Source organism: Ranitomeya variabilis, chromosome 5 (genome assembly GCF_051348905.1).
Source record: "Ranitomeya variabilis isolate aRanVar5 chromosome 5, aRanVar5.hap1, whole genome shotgun sequence".
NCBI classification, from domain to species: Eukaryota; Metazoa; Chordata; class Amphibia; order Anura; family Dendrobatidae; genus Ranitomeya; species Ranitomeya variabilis.
In genome coordinates, this window is record NC_135236.1 from 490,669,942 (window position 1) to 490,690,258 (window position 20,317).

The 20,317-nt window shown below is 44.0% G+C and overlaps 1 protein-coding gene across 2 annotated transcripts in view; it reads left to right on the top strand.

Annotated features, from left to right (window-relative positions):
- ANO4 (anoctamin 4) overlaps nucleotides 1–20,317 on the top strand; it is a 394,529-nt gene that overhangs the window by 359,371 nt on the left and 14,841 nt on the right. For both annotated transcript variants that reach the window (XM_077265595.1, XM_077265596.1), the window contains 5 exons: nucleotides 3,551–3,703; nucleotides 4,752–4,899; nucleotides 5,497–5,616; nucleotides 5,755–5,860; nucleotides 10,181–10,383. In XM_077265595.1, the coding sequence (XP_077121710.1) occupies nucleotides 3,551–3,703; nucleotides 4,752–4,899; nucleotides 5,497–5,616; nucleotides 5,755–5,860; nucleotides 10,181–10,372 (719 nt within the window). In that variant the 3' untranslated portion in view covers nucleotides 10,373–10,383. The remainder of the gene's footprint in view (nucleotides 1–3,550; nucleotides 3,704–4,751; nucleotides 4,900–5,496; nucleotides 5,617–5,754; nucleotides 5,861–10,180; nucleotides 10,384–20,317) is intronic.

Here is a 20,317-nt window from a genome sequence, read left to right on the forward strand (position 1 = left end):
ATATTCAAGAACCCCCGAACCGTCTAACGGCCCGTGGGGAGAACACCAGCCCCCTAGAGCTTCCAGCAAGGTCAGGAATCACATTTAGTACAAGCTGGACAAAAATGAGAGCAAGCAAATAACCAAAAAACAAAGAAGCAGGACTTAGCTTAATTTTGCACGAACCCGGACCAGCAGACAGGAGCAAACAGAAAGGATCTGATTACAACGATGCCAGGCAATGGACTAAGGATCCAGGAAGCTTATATAGCAACTCCCCTGGACTAACGACCCAGGTGGGTGCCAAACTGAGGAAAGACAATCCCAGAGTCATATCACTAGTAACCACAAGAGGGAGCCAAAAAGTCTAATTCACAACAGGGTGCATCTTCAAGCACTACATCAAATTCCATTAGTTGTGCTCTCCATCAAGTTTTCTTGGCATAATACAGAACTAGATTGCCAGGCCTTTCTTCTACGTAGTAATGTGGCACCTGTGAAGGAGCCATACTGAATCTGCATTGTATGTTGTCAATACAATCCGAGTCATTGAGCAATGTCCTGTAGCAGATGCTGGCTCTGGGCAGTATGCTTAGTCTGACACCTTAATTTAAACCTGTTCACCTGTGGTGTTTCTCAAAAAAAACCAACACCAAATACACAACAAATACACAATAAAAATATCACATTCACAATAAATAGAACAAATGTACAATACAAAAATCAAATACACATAACAAATACACAATACAGACAACAATTTTACAATACAGACAACAAGCACAATACAGACAACAAAAACAAAATAGATTGCAACACCCGCATGGGCCGTGGGGTACTCAGCACCGGGTCGGACGGTTCTTAAAGGGGTGGTCACAGCAGCGGTGACCCGGTCCGTGGCCCTGGGTACGCAAATAAAGAGATGGATGATGGTGGAAATAGGAATAAAGTTTGTATAGGAAATTGTTCGTGACGCCACCTGTGGTATTCGGCCAGAAATAGCCGACGCTGCAGTTCAGGTCCTCTTGGGCAGATGGTGATGCAGCTGAGTTGTTATAGCTCTCCACAGGTAGAGCTTGTTACCCAGGGCAGTTAAAGAAGTGTATGGTAAAGTTATTGATGGAGGGTAGTGGTGGAGGGCGAGTAATGCAGGAAAGAATTGAGAGGACACAGCAGGGTGCAGTTTCCACACTTTTACTCACAGTTCGGATGTTATTCCCCAGCCAGGATGCTGTGTCCTCCAGGTCAGTGGTCCAGTAAACTCTCCAGTAGCTTGGGGCACTTGTCCAGAACCCCCTCTGTATGTACCTTTCCTGGTCGACTCACTGCGCTGGCTCTCGCCTCTCCTGCCCTGCGCTGCACACCCAGTGTCCCAAGCCGGTAGTAGCGGGTCCTGTCGGGCGACGTCTTCACTGTCCCTTGGATCTTCTGTGTCTACCTCTTCAGCGAAATATGTGTGCAGGTGGCTGTTTCATTTGCATACACGACAGCCTCTGAATTCCTAGCTGGGACTTGTAGTTCCCCTACTAGATCAGGGGCTGGTTCCCCTGCTGCGACCTGGTCCCTCCACCTGGCAATGGTCAGCGTGGATGCAGGCCCAACGGGTGGCTTCTGCACTTCCCTTGCCCTAGGACCCCTTTGTTCCCTCTGGGAGCATCTTTCCTTCCTCTCTTCAGACTGTCAGGAGCTTCAGACCCACACATCTGCTCTGCTCCATTTCTCCTCATCAACTCTTAACTTCCTTACTCTCTCCCTTTTTCTCCACTTTCTCCACCCACTCCCTCTACCTAATCCCTCCCTGGCCTGGAGGGGTCTAGTGATGCGTGCAAGTGTTAGGGTTCTGTACAGTGTCCCCTCCTTACCAGAGAGTTGGAGCACCACACCTCTGGCTGAGATGCAGTACCTCTGTGGCGACTGTACTCTCAGAGGCGCCACATACACACAAATATTTTTGTTCAGTCATCAGATACGTAGAATATGTGTGATGTAAAGCACTGAAAATGTCTACTTGTAAGAGATCATAATATTAAGCATAAATAATAGTCATAAAAGTGATGTGTTGGGGGGAATGATTTAGCTGGTCATGCATAAAATGTGTTTTTGGAACAATCACTCAGCTAAAAATTATCTTCTAAAAATCTCCAAAAACCTCTAGAACTTCAGATACTGAAGATCCTAATATTGACCTGCTTGAAGCTCTTGTGCCACCAGCAATTATCATCAGCCTATAGGTCTCATTCAGATGTCCATTATTGTCAAATGTGTTTTATCCATGCCTATGGTCATGTAAAAAAAAAGATATGTTGTTTTTTTAAGCTAATTGGCTGTAACCAAAATGGATAGCAGTTGGGTGCCAGCCTTGTCATTAAAATTATATTTGTTTTTCGGTGAGCAGTGTGAAAACTGTGACACATGGACAAAAAATGGTTCCAGCACACTGAAAAACAAAGAATAATCTTTAGCCCCTATCTCATGATGTAGCCAGTTCAAAATGTAAAAAGTCATGAAAGGTCCTCTTTAAAAGACTTGTCATTTCATACTAGTCTTTCTGCTTTTGGAGACTGGAATCCTTTTTTCCCTCAATGGAGTCAATGGTCAAACATCTTTGGTGTCGAATAATAGGACATCAGTGTTTGAGTCTCAGAGAATCCCTTTAATAATTAATACGATTTCCAAGTGACCACAAAATGGTATGTTCACACTTAACAGAAATGCTGAGAATTTTTCTTGTGGCATTGCAGGCATAAAATCCGCACCATTTTACAGTAGCAGCAAATCTCTTACAATATACCATATTTTTTGGATTATAAGACACTTTTTTTTCCCTGGGAGGCCAGCGGCGGCAGGAGTGAGGCGAAGCTGTGGGCCTCGGGGTGAGAGGATGGGGTGTCCCAGCACTGCAAGGCTGTGGGCTCATGGCTGTCAGAAAATGTCAGCTTTGAGCAGAGTCCCCGTACTTTCCCACTGATTTGCAATTGATTGAGATCTCGGGAGGCGAGATCTCGAACTGTTCATGTGCCTCACCCTTGCCACCGCCAGCTTCCTGCATCAGCGACCCTGCTCCACCGCAGCCACCATAAAATTACTATAAGATAGACCACCATTTTATTAAAACGAATGTTTTTCCTGTTTTCCTCTCCGAAATTCAGGGAGCGTCTTATGGTTCGGTGAGTCTTATAGTCCGCAAAGTACAGTAATTATTTTTCTTTATTATTGGCGGTAGTCCTGGAAAAGTCACATGCGGGGCTCAGACATAGTCAATATTGACTCTGTTCTACTTCTAGCACAAAAAAATGCTATAGATAGGAGATGCATCATTACATCATACATTGGAGAATGCCACAATTTCTTGTGAATGCTTCTGGAATCTATAAGGAAAAACTACTGTGTAAAGTCCAGTGCACACTATTACGAGCCCAAAGAATCACACCTTCATACTTTATGGGCCTGAAATAAGACCATGTGCATGAGGCCTATTAAGGATTTTTATAAGGAATGTGTTAATATACAGTATGTGACTGGCAGCAGATGGTAAATTTATATTAAAATTATTAATGTGCTTTTTACACAGTTCTTCAGTTTGGCTTCACAACTATCTTTGTGGCTGCGTTTCCCCTCGCACCACTCCTTGCTCTACTTAACAACATTATTGAAATTCGTCTTGATGCCTACAAATTCATCAGTCAGTGGAGGAGACCGTTAGCTTCACGAGCCAAGGACATAGGTGAGTGAGATTGACTGTTTCATCAATGTGTAATCTAGTATGATTATAGAAAACAGTAATGTGAAGTTATATTGTTCAATACTTATACAGAGGAGCTGCTGTGTCAGGTGTTTGGTTGTCTTAAATGGAAATTTCTCAGTCGTGTTTTGTATTGCCGTATTGAGATACGTTGCTTCTAGATGGAAGAATGTGGCCGTAATGGCTTTGCAATTTATGGCCATCTGTGCTTTGTTTCAGGGCTATAATTACCACAATTGCTTTACTATATACAGCCATTTTCCTTTTATAGTCATTTTTACAGCCTTCTATATTTGGGACTTTGTAGATACAGTATATGGTGGTTGATTCCTTTCTACATAGGTGTGAACAGTATACTCGTGTCTAGCTAGAGAAAAGACACAGCTCTGCTGGTGAATGGAGGCTTTGAGTGTGGCACAGAGATGTGTTAACTGGAACAGATATGCACTAGAATTTCCTCACATGCATGGGTCACGGACATGTGAACAGTACCCGTAATGGTCAATGGTGCTGGCGCTACACACAAACTCTGATCCTGACTACTGGAATGGATTTGGAATGATGGTAAAGCATAGATATGCTTTCTATAGAGACTGCCACAGTTGGTGTCTGCTTGATGCTTCATCTCAGCCCACAGCAGTCTGCTATGGGTGGGGAGCCTCCATTTCCCACCAATGATCTCCTAATTACCAAACCTTCCCTTTTCCTCAAGGTCCTTGTAGAAACCTGTTGCACCATTTCACTTATCGACCACTCTGATGTCTCAGCTGCATTAAAACAGTGCCACATCTTACATCATGACTTTACTGACCCACCTTATTAGCCAAACATGATGGCTAGGCTAAACTCTTTACACCTGCTTCTCCCGTCCAAGTGACCAAACCAAAGAGATATTCAGAATCAACATTACCTAAGTGTTATACCTACCCACTCCTGACAGGTGCCATAATAATATTGAGTGTAAAGTCTAGAATGTCTCTATTGAGAACCATTACATATCATATGTTATGATAATTTCTTATTCTTGTAGGTATCTGGTATGGGATTCTAGAAGGCATCGGGATTCTATCTGTTATCACCAATGCATTTGTCATAGCTATTACCTCAGACTTCATTCCTCGACTGGTATACGCCTATAAGTATGGACCTTGTGCTGGTCAAGGAGAAGCAGGACAAAAGTATAGTCAAGTTTTCTCAAATTTTCCATGACTATGTCTGAATGTTTTATTTTAATATTATGTGATATCATTCTTACAATACAGCACCCAGTTCAAGTTTAGGCTGTCAACTATATTGCCTTACTATTTCTGGAAGCAATGAGGAGCCATGCAGCCTTTCTCCAGTATAATGTATTTCCCACCGTACAAGGCAGACACGCTGAGATACATTGTACTAAGCAGCAGAAGGGACAACATACAATGCTGAGTTATGGAGCCATAATAATATATGTCATTAAAACATCTCTAATGTAGTTTAGTTTTATATATATTCAAATAATGTAGAAAAACACTCAGGCTGGATTCAGGTGTCCGACATTCATGGTCCAAGAGCAGACTGTGATGTCCAGACAGGCCATGGGTCTTTTCTTCTAAACTAAATAGCCTCATAGGCCATAATGTGTGCTGCCCCAGTAACAAGTACAACTTTAGGCAATTGTGGTCATATGATGAAAAATCCAGTTTTAATTGTATCTGCAGTGAAAACTTTAATATAGTATTCATGGTGTAGACAACCAACTTACAGTTGGGACTATAATTTTTTCTTCTTCTGCTTAGATGTATGGTTGGGTATGTAAATGCCAGCCTTTCCGTCTTCCAAGTCAGTGATTTTGAAAATCGATCAGATTCTGAATTTCATGCAAGAAGATTTAATGGATCTCCTGTAAAATATTGCCGGTAGGACCAATGAATTTATTGAAAAACTTTCTAGTGTGCATTTTGATATTTTTATTTCTAAGTCCTTAGTTGGTCAGTACATATTTTGTGCTTTTTTTACCTCCTCCTGTATAGTAAATATTGTTCTGTATTCTCAAGGTATCGGGACTACAGAGATCCTCCTCATGCTCCGGAGCCCTATGCTTACACCCTACAGTTCTGGCATGTCCTTGCTGCACGCTTAGCTTTTATCATTGTATTTGAGGTAAGACCTTATAACCTGTGATACTTAATATTTCATAATAAAGATAAACTTGCGCAATATGAGACTTAAAGGACAAAATATACATTTGCTGGAGGTAATAGGTAGAGCATGAACAAGCTAAGAATACAAATAAAAAAACATATATTGCACTTTTGCCCATAGATTAATGAGCTTCAATAGTGTAGTTGCACCCTGCTGGGCTGCAAGGAAAAATACAATATTGTACAGCCCTCTGTGGATAATTGCCACCTGGAAAATATATATCAATTCATATGGTGCAAGGTCATGATTAAACATCAACAAACTAGTAATAAGATGCTTAGATTGCACTTTGCCCGTGGACTAATTTTACTTAGCCCCAATTTTGTAATTGCAATTTGCCCAGCTGTATTAATTCACAGCCCACTTTAAATGATGGATGGCCACCTAGAAGCAATAGCAATGAAAGCGATATGGGGTGATTATGTACACCATACATGTAAAACGATAGCAAATAGATTCAGTCAATTGATAAGTCTTTAAAATAGTCCTCTGTGTGTTCTCAGTATGAGAATTCACAATCCTTAATGGGTGCAGGCCTCTCAGGGTCCTGTATAGAAATCCTGTGTGGTCGATTGGAAAGCATGCATGTGTTAGCTGAAGAAGAAAGAACTGATAGAAGCAGCCCCGGCCGGTGGCAAAACTTCTGTTGAAGAGGTGATGCAGTGTGCTTCAGACAGATTAGCCGGGTCAGAAATCTGCTGGGTGCGCACCGCTTTTACCTTACTTGGAGCTCCTGTCGCCATCAAGCTGCTGCTCCCTCCTTGGGTGGTGCGGGAGGTGGATTTGTCCGGCAGTCCGTGGTACGCGGTGAGTCCCAGCCTCTGGCGGTAGTCACTGCTTCCTCGCATTGCGCGATGATCAGAGCGGGACCTGGCGTGATGTAATGGATCACTTGGGACCGCAGGGTAGTCTGTGAGTGTCGACAGTACTGGTAGCGAGAAGGACCAATATCCTACGCGATTCGGAAAGAACGCTTTCCTTCATCAGGGATCCCACCGGCCGGGGCTGCTTCTATCAGTTCTTTCTTCTTCAGCTAACACATGCATGCTTTCCAATCGACCACACAGGATTTCTATACAGGACCCTGAGAGGCCTGCACCCATTAAGGATTGTGAATTCTCATACTGAGACTGTGAACACACAGAGGACTATTTTAAAGACTTATCAATTGACTAAATCCACTTGCTATCGTTTTACATGTATGGTGTACATAATCACCCCATATTGCTTTCATTGATATTGCTTCTAGGTGGCCAGCATTTAAAGTGGGCTGTGAATTAATACAGCTGGGCAAATTGCAATTACAAAATTGGGGCTAGGTAAAATTAGTCCACGGGCAAAGTGCAATCTAAAGTTCCTATTACTAGTTTGTGGATGTTTAATCATCACCTTGCACCATATGTATTGATATATATTTTCCAGGTGGCAATTATCCACAGAGGGCTGTACAATATTGTATTTTTCCTTGCAGTCCAGCAGGGTGCAACTGAATTATTGAAGCTCATTAATCTACGGGCAAAAGTGCAATATATGTTGTTTTTTTTTTATTTGTATTCTTAGCTTGTTCATGCTCTACCTATTACCTCCAGTAAACTTATGTTTTGTCCTTTAAGTATCATTTTGCGCAAGTTTATCTTTAATATTATGTTTACACACTGACAAAACTGTGGTTATTGTCTAAATTTGCAGCACTACGACACGATTTATACTAAGCGCCGTTGCAATACATACACTATTACTTAATATTTCATATTCACTACTATCATCATTGTTGGTATTTTCATGCTTTTTTTGCCAATATTTATGTATTTTACAGTTTTGTGTAGCATTTTAAGTAGGTAAACTAAAAGGTAACCACGGTATGTCTACCATTTCTACCATTAGTGTAAGCATGGCTGTAAAGTAATCTAATCCTTCACATATACAACTAAAAATAAATGCACATTTGTAATAATATGCATTGAAAGCCCAAAATATGTTACATGAGAAACTGTAAGCATCATTTATCAACACTGGAAGACCATCTTGGTTGTCCATAGCAACTAATCAGAGTTCAGCTCTCATTTATAAAACTGCTATGGAAAAATGAGACCAAAACTCTGATTGGTTGCTTGTTGGGCTTATTAGACTGCTTTGATAAAAGATAACCATAAAAGAGCAGCAGATAGGTCCAAAAGCCATATGGTGGCATTCCCATATTAGTTATTTATGGTATATCCACAGGTTCAATCTCACTTTTTACTCTTGAACTTCTACAGCTAATTTACCTCATTACAACTCAATAGGTGGTCAAGCTTCCATGCATATCTCATTAAAGTCTACGAGCATTAAAGAAAGCTTATTTTATTACATAATTACCATAGATTGCAATAAGAGAGCCATGTACAAGCACTAGCATCTCTCTATTGGTTTTGATGGGGAAAAGTGACTACTGGTGGTTTGTTTGAATTGCCGACGGACCCCTATTCTCCTGGTAGATAACAGTCCTAGTCGTGGTATTCTGGTACTGGCATCTATAAGTCATTTATGTCTTGTTTATGGATACGCCATAATGGATGGGAAGTATATTTGCATTCTAGAATCTGTTAACAATGAAATACCTTTCGCCATGATGTTCTGAATTTTCTTCTACCTCTTCTGGTGCTTCCTTCCAAACAGCTATTGATGATTCCATATTTAGTGACATCTATGACTGTCCCTAATAGAGCCAAGTAATAATATGGCTTGTAATACAGGTACAGTGGGGCATATTTATGAAAACTGTTCCATTTTTAGACAATGAAAACTTAAAACGTGCCCATGCCACAGGCTTAAAATGTGCCAAATTTATCAAAGGGGGTCATGCTATTTGATAAATCTGTCTAGTTTTAAGAGGGCATGGTCTAAATTTACACCACCTATTTGTTGGCTTACTTTGTGCCAGAAATGTACACCACAATTTTGGTGCATTGTTTGGTGCATGGAATTACACGTTAAAGGGAACCTGTCACCCCGTTTTTTGAAGATGAGCTAAAAAAAGCATTAAATAGGGGCAGAGCTGGGCGTTACATTAGTGTCTTTGTGTGCCTTTATTACCCACCTATGCTGCTGAAATACCTTTGTAAAGTCGCCGTTTTCTGCTGTCACTCACGCTGGTCTGGTCCTATGGGCGTGGTGACAGCGCTGTTTCTCCCCCAGATCAGGCTCATCATTCCGTTGGTGGCGTAGTGGTGTGCGCATGTCCAAAGCGAAGATCCACTGCCCAGGAGATGCAAAAGAGCGCGATCTGCGCTATTCAGCCGTTTACCGGTGGGCGCGGCCATCTTTCTGTGGCCGCGCGTGCGCAGATGGAGCGCTCTGCTGCCCGGGGCTTCAGGAAAATGGCCACCGCGATCTCCATCTGCGCACACGCGGAATCCCGCGGCCATTTTCCTGAAGCCCCGGGCAGCAGAGCGCTCCATCTGCGCACGCGCGGCCATAGGAAAGATGGCCGCGCCCACCGGTAAACGGCTGGATGGCGCAGATCGCGCTCTTTTGCATCTCCTGGGCAGTGGATATTCTCTGTTGGACATGCGCACACCACTACGCCACCAGCGGAATGATGAGCCTGATCTGGGGGAGAAACAGCGCTGTCACCACGCCCATAGGACCAGACCAGCGTGAGTGACAGCAGAAAACGGCGACTTTAGAAAGGTATTTCAGCAGCATAGGTGGGTAATAAAGGCACACAAAAGACACTAATGTAACGCCCAGCTCTGCCCCTATTTAACGCTTTTTTTAGCTCATCTTCAAAAAACGGGGTGACATGTTCCCTTTAAGCTGTGCCCTTTTCTAATAAGCCAGTCTTCCTTTCAGCAAGGTCACTTAGACAGATTTATTAAACAGCATGACTCATTTTCATAAATTTTTTTTTAAGGCTATCCAGTCTAAGTTTGCACTAAGAATTAGAGAAGTTTGATAAATATGCCCCAATGTGTTTATTATTAGAGTTGGTGCGAATCAGTTTACAGGATCTGGTCTATCGGCCATGTCAGTAATTTGTGAGTTCTGCAGGAGAGTCCTGGGAATCATCTCTTGCCAGATTAGACAGCCTGGCGCGATGTCATCATTGTGGCATGATGCGAAAGTGACATTTCACTAGGCTGTCTAATTAAAAGAAGTGCCTTAAGTACCTGCAAGTAAGAGGCAGTTCTCAGGGCTTCAGTTCAATGGCCAGATCTTGGAAATCGATTCCCACCAACTCTAGTTATCCTATGATTCTCACTTATAAAATCACATCACATATATTCTGTTTTTCAGCATCTTGTTTTTTGCATAAAAAATCTAATTTCCTACCTGATACCGGACCTTCCTAAAGACCTCCGGGACCGAATGCGGAGAGAAAAATATCTTATACAAGAAATGATGTACGAAGCCGAGCTTGAAAGAGTGCAAAAAGAGAAGAAGGAAAGGAAGAAAAATGGAAAATGTCAGCATAATGAGTGGCCCTGACTTTCATTAAAGTAAGAACATAATCAGCAATGGCAGGTTCTTGTTAATTGTTATGCCACGCAGTCTATTGTGATTTGCTAAATATTAAAGCAGATTTCTTGTGTTCTGATTTTAGCCTATGTTAACATAATAAACTAGATTAGAAAAACAATGTGTTTAAGGGTTCGCTCACACTGCCGTATAACACAGCCGAGTGCTATCCGATGTTTTAACACTCGGCCCAGTGTTATTCATACTATGGGCTAGTGCACATCAGCGATTATATTGTCATGCTGATCCGGCATGAGAAAACAATCACAGCATGCTGTGAGTGCCTCCGGATCACGCGCACCCATACAAGTCTATGGATGCAAGTAAAACATCGGACTGTACTTGAATATAATCCGAGTGCAGTCCGATACACGTTCACACAGACAATGGAGAAGATGGAGAAATTAAGTTCACCATCTTCTTTGCACTTGCCACACTGAGATAACACTCGGATCAACTTTGACAGAGTTTAAGACGAGTGTCATTAGCATAATCTGTCTGATTATCTCGCATGAAAGAATACATACCAGTGTGTGTGTACCCTAAAAGTTGATAGTAGTGCACCTTTCTTGTACACCACACTCACTCTTTAACTTTTGGCAAGCAAACATTTTGGACAGTTTGTGATCTTGGAAGCTTTGCACAATTTGCAACTATTGTGGCTCATTGTACAAAACAAATCGATGTAAAAAACAAAGATATTTTCTCTCATTGGCACTGTATGATTCATGTAGCAGTGCTATCTAGGACATATCCAGCCATATGTGCAACAGCGTGCTGCTCAGTGTGGCTTCTGGTGCTCAGGTGACGGTGCTCTACACAACTATAGAAGAAACCATTTTTAAATCAAGAATGATGCAGCAGAACTTCATCTCTTTATTTAGTAACGTATGATGAACTTGCATCGGGTAGACTGCACTCCTGTTGCGTGAAGACATGATTTCTCAACTGTTTGTAAACTGCTTGATTTATATGGGCTCTTGTTTCGTATCTTAACTTCTATGACTGATATGTGAAAAACTGGTTAGTTACTAACTGAATAAACTACCAGGATCTAATAACATTGTGTCAAGGGGGAGTGATGAATAACAGCAGTGTTAAGGTACCGTCACACTAAACGATATCGTTAGCGATCCGTGACGTTGCAGCGTCCTGGATAGCGATATCGTTGTGTTTGACACGCAGCAGCGATCAGGATCCTGCTGTGATATCGCTGGTCGTTGATTAAAGTTCAGAACTTTATTTGGTCGTCAGATCGCCGTGTATCGTTGTGTTTGACAGCAAAAGCAACGATACCAGCGATGTTTTACAATGGTAACCAGGGTAAATATCGGGTTACTAAGCGCAGGGCCGCGCTTAGTAACCCGATGTTTACCCTGGTAATCAGTGTAAAATGTAAAAAAAACAAACAGTACATACTCACCCTCTGATGTCCGTCACATCCCTCGCCTTCCGCTTCCTGCACTGACTGAGCGCTGGCCGTAAAGTGAAAGCACAGCACAGCGGTGACGTCACCGCTCTGCTGTTAGGGCCGGCACTCAGTCAGTGCAGGAAGCGGACGCCGGGGGACGCAAAGGTGAGTATGTAGTGTTTGTTTTTTTACATTTTACACTGGTAACCAGGGTAAACATCGGGTTACTAAGCGCGGCCCTGCGCTTAGCAACCCGATGTTTACCCTGGTTACCCAGGGACCTCGGCATCGTTGGTCGCTGGAGAGCGGTCTGTGTGACAGCTCTCCAGCGACCAAACAGCGACGCTGCAGCGATCGGCATCGTTGTCTGTATCGCTGCAGCGTCGCTTAGTGTGACGGTACCTTTAGTAATAAGCACTCTGGTCACCTCCTCATATACAGTAAGTCATCAAATTTAGTATGTTAAATTTTCAAACCGAATTACTGAAGTGCTGCACAGTCAAAGATTATCTGAGAGCATCTTAACAAGCTCTAATTAACCATTTACCATTGCCGTCATGAGGAACAGAGCTGCATTTACATAATTGGATTTTACTCTTCCAGCAACAACTTCAACATTTTACAGAGAGCATTAATAAATTTGCTTGGTGCTTTATGAATCACAATATTGATCAATTTTCCACAATTTATCATTTCTTAGTTAAAGATAATGTCCTTTCATTTTTCTTTCCTGACAGTAAAAAATGATTAAAATGACATACAGTGGAAGACATCTAATTATTGACCCACTGGGTCCAATTTTTTAAGACTGACGTTGAGCACACTCGCTCTACACCAGTTCTATTGGATCAGAAGAGGCGCGGAATTCATTAAGATTAGAGTTGAGCGAAACGGATCGTTCATTTTCATAAGTCGCCGACTTTTGGCAAAGTCGGCTGTTATGACCCCAATGGCGAGGGTCTCAGAGGAACAAGTAAGTCTGCGAAGTACAAAAATCCAGCTCATAGGGCAGTGGTAACTGGGTTGACCATATATCTACTCCTAACGCCAACACTAGAAGTAGCCGGGGAACATGCCTACGTTGGTCGCTAGATGTCTCGCGCCAGCCGGAGGACTAACTACCCCTAGAAGAGGAAAACAAAGACCTCTCTTGCCTCCAGAGAATAGACCCCAAAAGTTGGATACAAGCCCCCCACAAATAATAACGGTGAGGTAAGAGGAAATGACAAACACAGAGATGAACTAGGTTTAGCAAAGAGAGGCCCACTTACTAATAGCAGAATGTAGTAAGATAACTTATATGGTCAACAAAAACCCTATCAAAAATCCACACTGGAAATTCAAGAACCCCCGAACCGTCTAACGGCCCGGGAGGAGAACTCCAGCCTCCCTAGAGCTTCCAGCAAGGTTAGGATACAGATAATGTACAAGCTGGACAAAAATGCAAACAAAAACGAATAGCAAAAAGCAAGAAAGCAGACTTAGCTTAATCTAGCAGGAACCAGGATCAGTAGACAAGAGCACAACAGATTAGCTCTGATTACAACGTTGCCAGGCATTGAACTGAAGGTCCAGGGAGCTTATATAGCAACACCCCTGAACTAACGGCCCAGGTGAGCATACAAGGGATGACTGACATACCCAGAGTCAAATCACTAGTAACCACTAGAGGGAGCCAAAAAGCAAATTCACAACAGTACCCCCCCCTTAGTGAGGGGTCACCGAACCCTCACCAAGACCACCAGGGCGATCAGGATGAGCGGCGTGAAAGGCACAAACTAAATCGGCCGCATGCACATCAGAGGCGACCACCCAGGAATTATCCTCCTGACCATAGCCCTTCCACTTGACCAGGTACTGAAGCCTCCGCCTGGAGAGACGAGAATCTAAGATCTTCTCCACCACGTACTCCAACTCGCCCTCAACCAACACCGGAGCAGGAGGCTCCGCAGAAGGGACCACAGGCACAACGTACCGCCGCAACAAGGACCTATGAAATACGTTGTGAATGGCAAACGACACCGGAAGATCCAGGCGAAAGGATACAGGATTAAGGATTTCCAATATCTTGTAAGGACCAATGAAGCGAGGCTTAAATTTGGGAGAGGAGACCTTCATAGGAACAAATCGAGAAGACAGCCATACCAAATCCCCAACGCGAAGTCGGGGACCCACACCGCGGCGGCGGTTGGCAAAACGCTGAGCCTTCTCCTGTGACAACTTCAAGTTGTCCACCACATGACTCCAGATCCGCTGCAACCTATCCACCACAGAATCCACCCCAGGACAGTCAGAAGGCTCCACATGTCCCGAGGAAAAACGAGGATGGAAACCAGAGTTGCAGAAAAATGGCGAAACCAAGGTGGCGGAACTAGCCCGATTATTAAGGGCAAATTCAGCCAACGGCAAGAAGGTCACCCAAACATCCTGATCAGAAGAGACAAAACACCTCAAATAAGCCTCCAGAGTCTGATTAGTTCGCTCCGTTTGTCCGTTAGTCTGGGGATGAAAAGCGGACGAAAACGACAAATCAATGCCCATCCTACCACAAAAGGATCGCCAGAACCTGGAAACAAACTGGGATCCTTGTTGTGAAATTGGATTTTGGGCTCCCCCGGTGGCCACTGGTGGAATTGAACTTGTGTGCATCATCCCCTCTGTTCACCTGTTCCCATCAGGATGTGGGAGTCGCTATTTAACCTTGCTCCTCTGTCACTTCCATGCCGGTCAACATTGTAATCAGAAGCCTTTCTGTGCATGTTCCTGCTACCAGACAACTTCCAGCTAAGTCGGACTTTTGTCCTTGTTTGTTTTTTGCATTTTGTTCCAGTTCACAGCTGCAGTTTTGTTTCTGTGTCTGGAAAGCTCTTGTGATCTGAAATTGCCACTATGATGTTATGAGTTAATACTAGAGTCTTAAAGTAATTTCAGGATGGTGTATTGATAGGGTTTTCAGCTGACCATGAAAGTACCCTTTCTGTCTTCCTGCTATCTAGTAAGCGGACCTCGATTTTGCTAAACCTATTTTCATACTATGTTTGTCATTTTCATCTTAAATCACCGCCAATATATGTGGGGGCCTCTGTCTGCCTTTCGGGGAAATTTCTCTAGAGGTGAGCCAGGACTATATTTTCCTCTGCCAGGATTAGTTAGTCCTCCGGCCGGCGCTGGGCGTCTAGGGATAAAACGCAGGCTACGCTACCCGGCTACTGTTAGTTGTGCGGCAGGTTTAGTTCATGGTCAGTTTAAGTTTCCATCCTTCCAAGAGCTAGTTCCTATGTATGCTGGGCTATGTTCTCTTGCCATTGAGAACCATAACAGTTTGACCGGCCCACAAAGGGTTAAATTAATTGGCAGAGAAAGGAGAGAAAAAAGAAGTCTGCTGAAAAAAATTTTTTTTTTTTTTTTTTTCTCCTTCAGTTCTGAGTGTGCTTTCAATTGAATCACTTGCAAGTCTGCCTATATTGCAGCCTTCCTCTCTCTCTCTCCTTCTAATCCTGGAATGGCTCTGTGTTCACCTGTTTAAAATGGATATTCAGAGTTTAGCTGCAGGTTTGAATAATCTCACCACGAAAGTTCAAAATTTACAAGATTTTGTTGTTCATGTTCCTATATCTGAACCTAGAATTCCTTTGCCTGAATTTTTCTCGGGGAATAGATCTTGCTTTCAAAATTTCAAAAATAATTGCAAGTTGTTTTTGTCCCTGAAATCTCGCTCTGCTGGAGATCCTGCTCAGCAGGTCAGGATTGTGATTTCCTTGCTCCGGGGCGACCCTCAAGATTGGGCTTTTGCATTGGCTCCAGGGGATCCTGCGTTGCTCAATGTGGATGCGTTTTTTCTGGCCTTGGGGTTGCTTTATGAGGAACCTCATTTAGAGCTTCAGGCGGAAAAAGCCTTGATGTCCCTATCTCAGGGGCAAGATGAAGTTGAAATATACTGCCAAAAATTCCGTAAATGGTCTGTGCTTACTCAGTGGAATGAGTGCGCCCTGGCGGCGAATTTCAGAGAGGGTCTCTCTGATGCCGTTAAGGATGTTATGGTGGGGTTCCCTGTGCCTGCGGGTCTGAATGAGTCCATGACAATGGCTATCCAGATCGATAGACGTCTGCGGGAGCGCAAAACTGTGCACCATTTGGCGGTGTCTACTGAGAAGACGCCAGAGAATATGCAATGTGATAGAATTCTGTCCAGAAGCGAACGGCAGAATTTTAGACGAAAAAATGGGTTGTGCTTTTATTGTGGTGATTCAACTCATGTTATATCAGCATGCTCTAAGCGTACTAAGAAGCTTGATAAGTCAGTTTCAATTGGCACTTTTCAGTCTAAGTTTATTCTATCTGTGACCCTGATTTGTTCTTTATCATCTATTACCGCGGATGCCTATGTCGACTCTGGCGCCGCTTTGAGTCTTATGGATTGGTCCTTTGCCAAACGCTGTGGGTATGATTTAGAGCCTCTTGAAACTCCTATACCTCTGAAGGGGATTGACTCCACCCCATTGGCTAGTAATAAACCACAATACTGGACACAAGTAACTATGCGAATTAATCCGGATCATCAGGAGATTATTCGCTTTCTTGTGCTGTATAATCTACATGATGTGTTGGTGCTTGGATTGCCATGGCTGCAATCTCATAACCCAGTCCTCGACTGGAACGCTATGTCTGTGTTAAGCTGGGGATGTAAGGGGATGCATGGGGACGTACCTTTGGTTTCCATTTCGTCATCTATTCCCTCTGAGATTCCTGAATTCTTGTCTGACTATCGTGACGTTTTTGAAGAACCTAAGCTTGGTTCATTACCTCCGCACCGGGAGTGCGATTGTGCCATAGATTTGATTCCGGGTAGTAAATACCCTAAGGGTCGTTTATTTAATCTGTCTGTGCCTGAACATGCTGCTATGCGAGAATATATAAAGGAGTCCTTGGAAAAGGGACATATTCGTCCTTCGTCATCTCCCTTAGGAGCCGGTTTTTTCTTTGTGTCTAAGAAAGATGGCTCTTTGAGGCCGTGTATTGATTATCGGCTTTTGAATAAAATCATGGTTAAATATCAATATCCGTTGCCACTGCTGACTGATTTGTTTGCTCGCATAAAGGGGGCCAAGTGGTTCTCTAAGATAGATCTCCGTGGGGCGTATAATTTGGTGCGAATTAAGCAGGGGGATGAGTGGAAAACCGCATTTAATACGCCCGAGGGCCACTTTGAGTATTTGGTGATGCCTTTTGGCCTTTCAAATGCCCCTTCAGTCTTTCAGTCCTTTATGCATGACATTTTCCGTGATTATTTGGATAAATTTATGATCGTGTATCTGGATGATATTCTGATTTTTTCGGATGACTGGGACTCTCATGTCCAGCAGGTCAGGAGGGTTTTTCAGGTTTTGCGGTCTAATTCCTTGTGTGTGAAGGGTTCTAAGTGCGTTTTTGGGGTTCAAAAGATTTCCTTCTTGGGATACATTTTTTCCCCCTCTTCCATCGAGATGGATCCTGTCAAGGTTCGGGCTATTTGTGATTGGACGCAACCCTCTTCCCTTAAGAGTCTTCAGAAATTTTTGGGCTTTGCTAACTTTTATCGTCGATTTATTGCTGGTTTTTCTGATGTTGTTAAACCATTGACTGATTTGACTAAGAAGGGTGCTGATGTTGCTGATTGGTCCCCTGCTGCTGTGGAGGCCTTTCGGGAGCTTAAGCGCCGCTTTTCTTCCGCCCCTGTGTTGCGTCAGCCTGATGTTGCTCTTCCTTTTCAGGTTGAGGTCGACGCTTCTGAAATCGGAGCTGGGGCGGTTTTGTCGCAAAGAAGTTCCGATTGCTCCGTGATGAAACCTTGTGCTTTTTTTTCTCGTACATTTTCGCCCGCCGAGCGGAATTATGATATTGGGAATCGGGAGCTTTTGGCCATGAAGTGGGCTTTTGAGGAGTGGCGTCATTGGCTTGAGGGGGCTAGACATCAGGTGGTGGTATTGACCGACCACAAAAATTTAATTTATCTTGAGTCCGCCAGACGCCTGAATCCTAGACAGGCGCGCTGGTCGTTGTTTTTCTCTCGGTTTAATTTTGTGGTGTCCTACCTGCCGGGTTCTAAGAATGTTAAGGCGGATGCCCTTTCTAGGAGTTTTGAGCCTGACTCCCCTGGTAATTCTGAACCTACAGGTATCCTTAAGGATGGAGTGATATTGTCTGCCGTTTCTCCAGACCTGCGGCGGGCCTTGCAGGATTTTCAGGCGGATAGACCTGATCGTTGCCCACCTGGTAGACTGTTTGTTCCTGATGATTGGACCAGTAAAGTCATTTCTGAGGTTCATTCTTCTGCGTTGGCAGGTCATCCTGGAATCTTTGGTACCAGGGATTTGGTGGCAAGGTCCTTCTGGTGGCCTTCCCTGTCACGAGATGTACGAGGCTTTGTGCAGTCTTGTGACGTTTGTGCTCGGGCCAAGCCTTGTTGTTCTCGGGCTAGTGGATTGTTGTTGCCCTTGCCTATCCCGAAGAGGCCTTGGACGCACATCTCGATGGATTTTATTTCGGATCTTCCTGTTTCTCAGAAGATGTCTGTCATCTGGGTGGTGTGTGACCGTTTCTCTAAGATGGTCCATTTGGTTCCCCTGCCTAAGTTGCCTTCTTCTTCCGAGTTGGTTCCTCTGTTTTTTCAAAATGTGGTTCGTTTGCATGGTATTCCGGAGAATATCGTTTCTGACAGAGGAACCCAATTCGTGTCTAGATTTTGGCGGGCATTCTGTGCTAGGATGGGCATAGATTTGTCTTTCTCGTCTGCTTTCCATCCTCAGACTAATGGCCAGACCGAGCGGACGAATCAGACTTTGGAGACATATTTGAGGTGTTTTGTGTCTGCAGATCAGGATGATTGGGTTGCTTTTTTGCCTTTAGCGGAGTTTGCCCTCAATAATCGGGCCAGCTCTGCCACCTTGGTGTCTCCTTTTTTCTGTAATTCGGGGTTTCATCCTCGATTTTCCTCCGGTCAGGTGGAATCTTCGGATTGTCCTGGAGTGGATGCTGTGGTGGAGAGGTTGCATCAGATTTGGGGGCAGGTGGTGGACAATTTGAAGTTGTCCCAGGAGAAGACTCAGCTTTTTGCCAACCGCCGGCGTCGGGTTGGTCCTCGGCTTTGTGTCGGGGACTTGGTGTGGTTGTCTTCTCGTTTTGTCCCTATGAGGGTTTCTTCTCCTAAGTTTAAGCCTCGGTTCATCGGCCCGTACAAGATATTGGAGATTCTTAACCCTGTGTCCTTCCGTTTGGACCTCCCTGCATCTTTTTCTATTCATAATGTTTTTCATCGGTCATTGTTGCGCAGGTATGAGGTACCGGTTGTGCCTTCCGTTGAGCCTCCTGCTCCGGTGTTGGTTGAGGGCGAGTTGGAGTACGTTGTGGAAAAAATCTTGGACTCCCGTGTTTCCAGACGGAAACTCCAGTATCTGGTCAAATGGAAGGGATACGGTCAGGAGGATAATTCTTGGGTGACTGCCTCTGATGTTCATGCCTCCGATCTGGTCCGTGCCTTTCATAGGGCTCATCCTGATCGCCCTGGTGGTTCTGGTGAGGGTTCGGTGCCCCCTCCTTGAGGGGGGGGTACTGTTGTGAAATTGGATTTTGGGCTCCCCCGGTGGCCACTGGTGGAATTGAACTTGTGTGCATCATCCCCTCTGTTCACCTGTTCCCATCAGGATGTGGGAGTCGCTATTTAACCTTGCTCCTCTGTCACTTCCATGCCGGTCAACATTGTAATCAGAAGCCTTTCTGTGCATGTTCCTGCTACCAGACAACTTCCAGCTAAGTCGGACTTTTGTCCTTGTTTGTTTTTTGCATTTTGTTCCAGTTCACAGCTGCAGTTTTGTTTCTGTGTCTGGAAAGCTCTTGTGATCTGAAATTGCCACTCTGATGTTATGAGTTAATACTAGAGTCTTAAAGTAATTTCAGGATGGTGTATTGATAGGGTTTTCAGCTGACCATGAAAGTACCCTTTCTGTCTTCCTGCTATCTAGTAAGCGGACCTCGATTTTGCTAAACCTATTTTCATACTACGTTTGTCATTTTCATCTTAAATCACCGCCAATATATGTGGGGGCCTCTGTCTGCCTTTCGGGGAAATTTCTCTAGAGGTGAGCCAGGACTATATTTTCCTCTGCCAGGATTAGTTAGTCCTCCGGCCGGCGCTGGGCGTCTAGGGATAAAACGCAGGCTACGCTACCCGGCTACTGTTAGTTGTGCGGCAGGTTTAGTTCATGGTCAGTTTAAGTTTCCATCCTTCCAAGAGCTAGTTCCTATGTATGCTGGGCTATGTTCTCTTGCCATTGAGAACCATAACAGATCCTCTGTCCGACACAATATTCTCAGGAATGCCGTGCAAACGAACCACGTTCTGGAAGAACACAGGAACCAGATCAGAAGAGGAGGGCAGCTTAGGCAAAGGAACCAAATGGACCAGCTTGGAGAAACGATCACATATCACCCAGATGACAGACATGCCCTGAGACACCGGAAGATCAGAA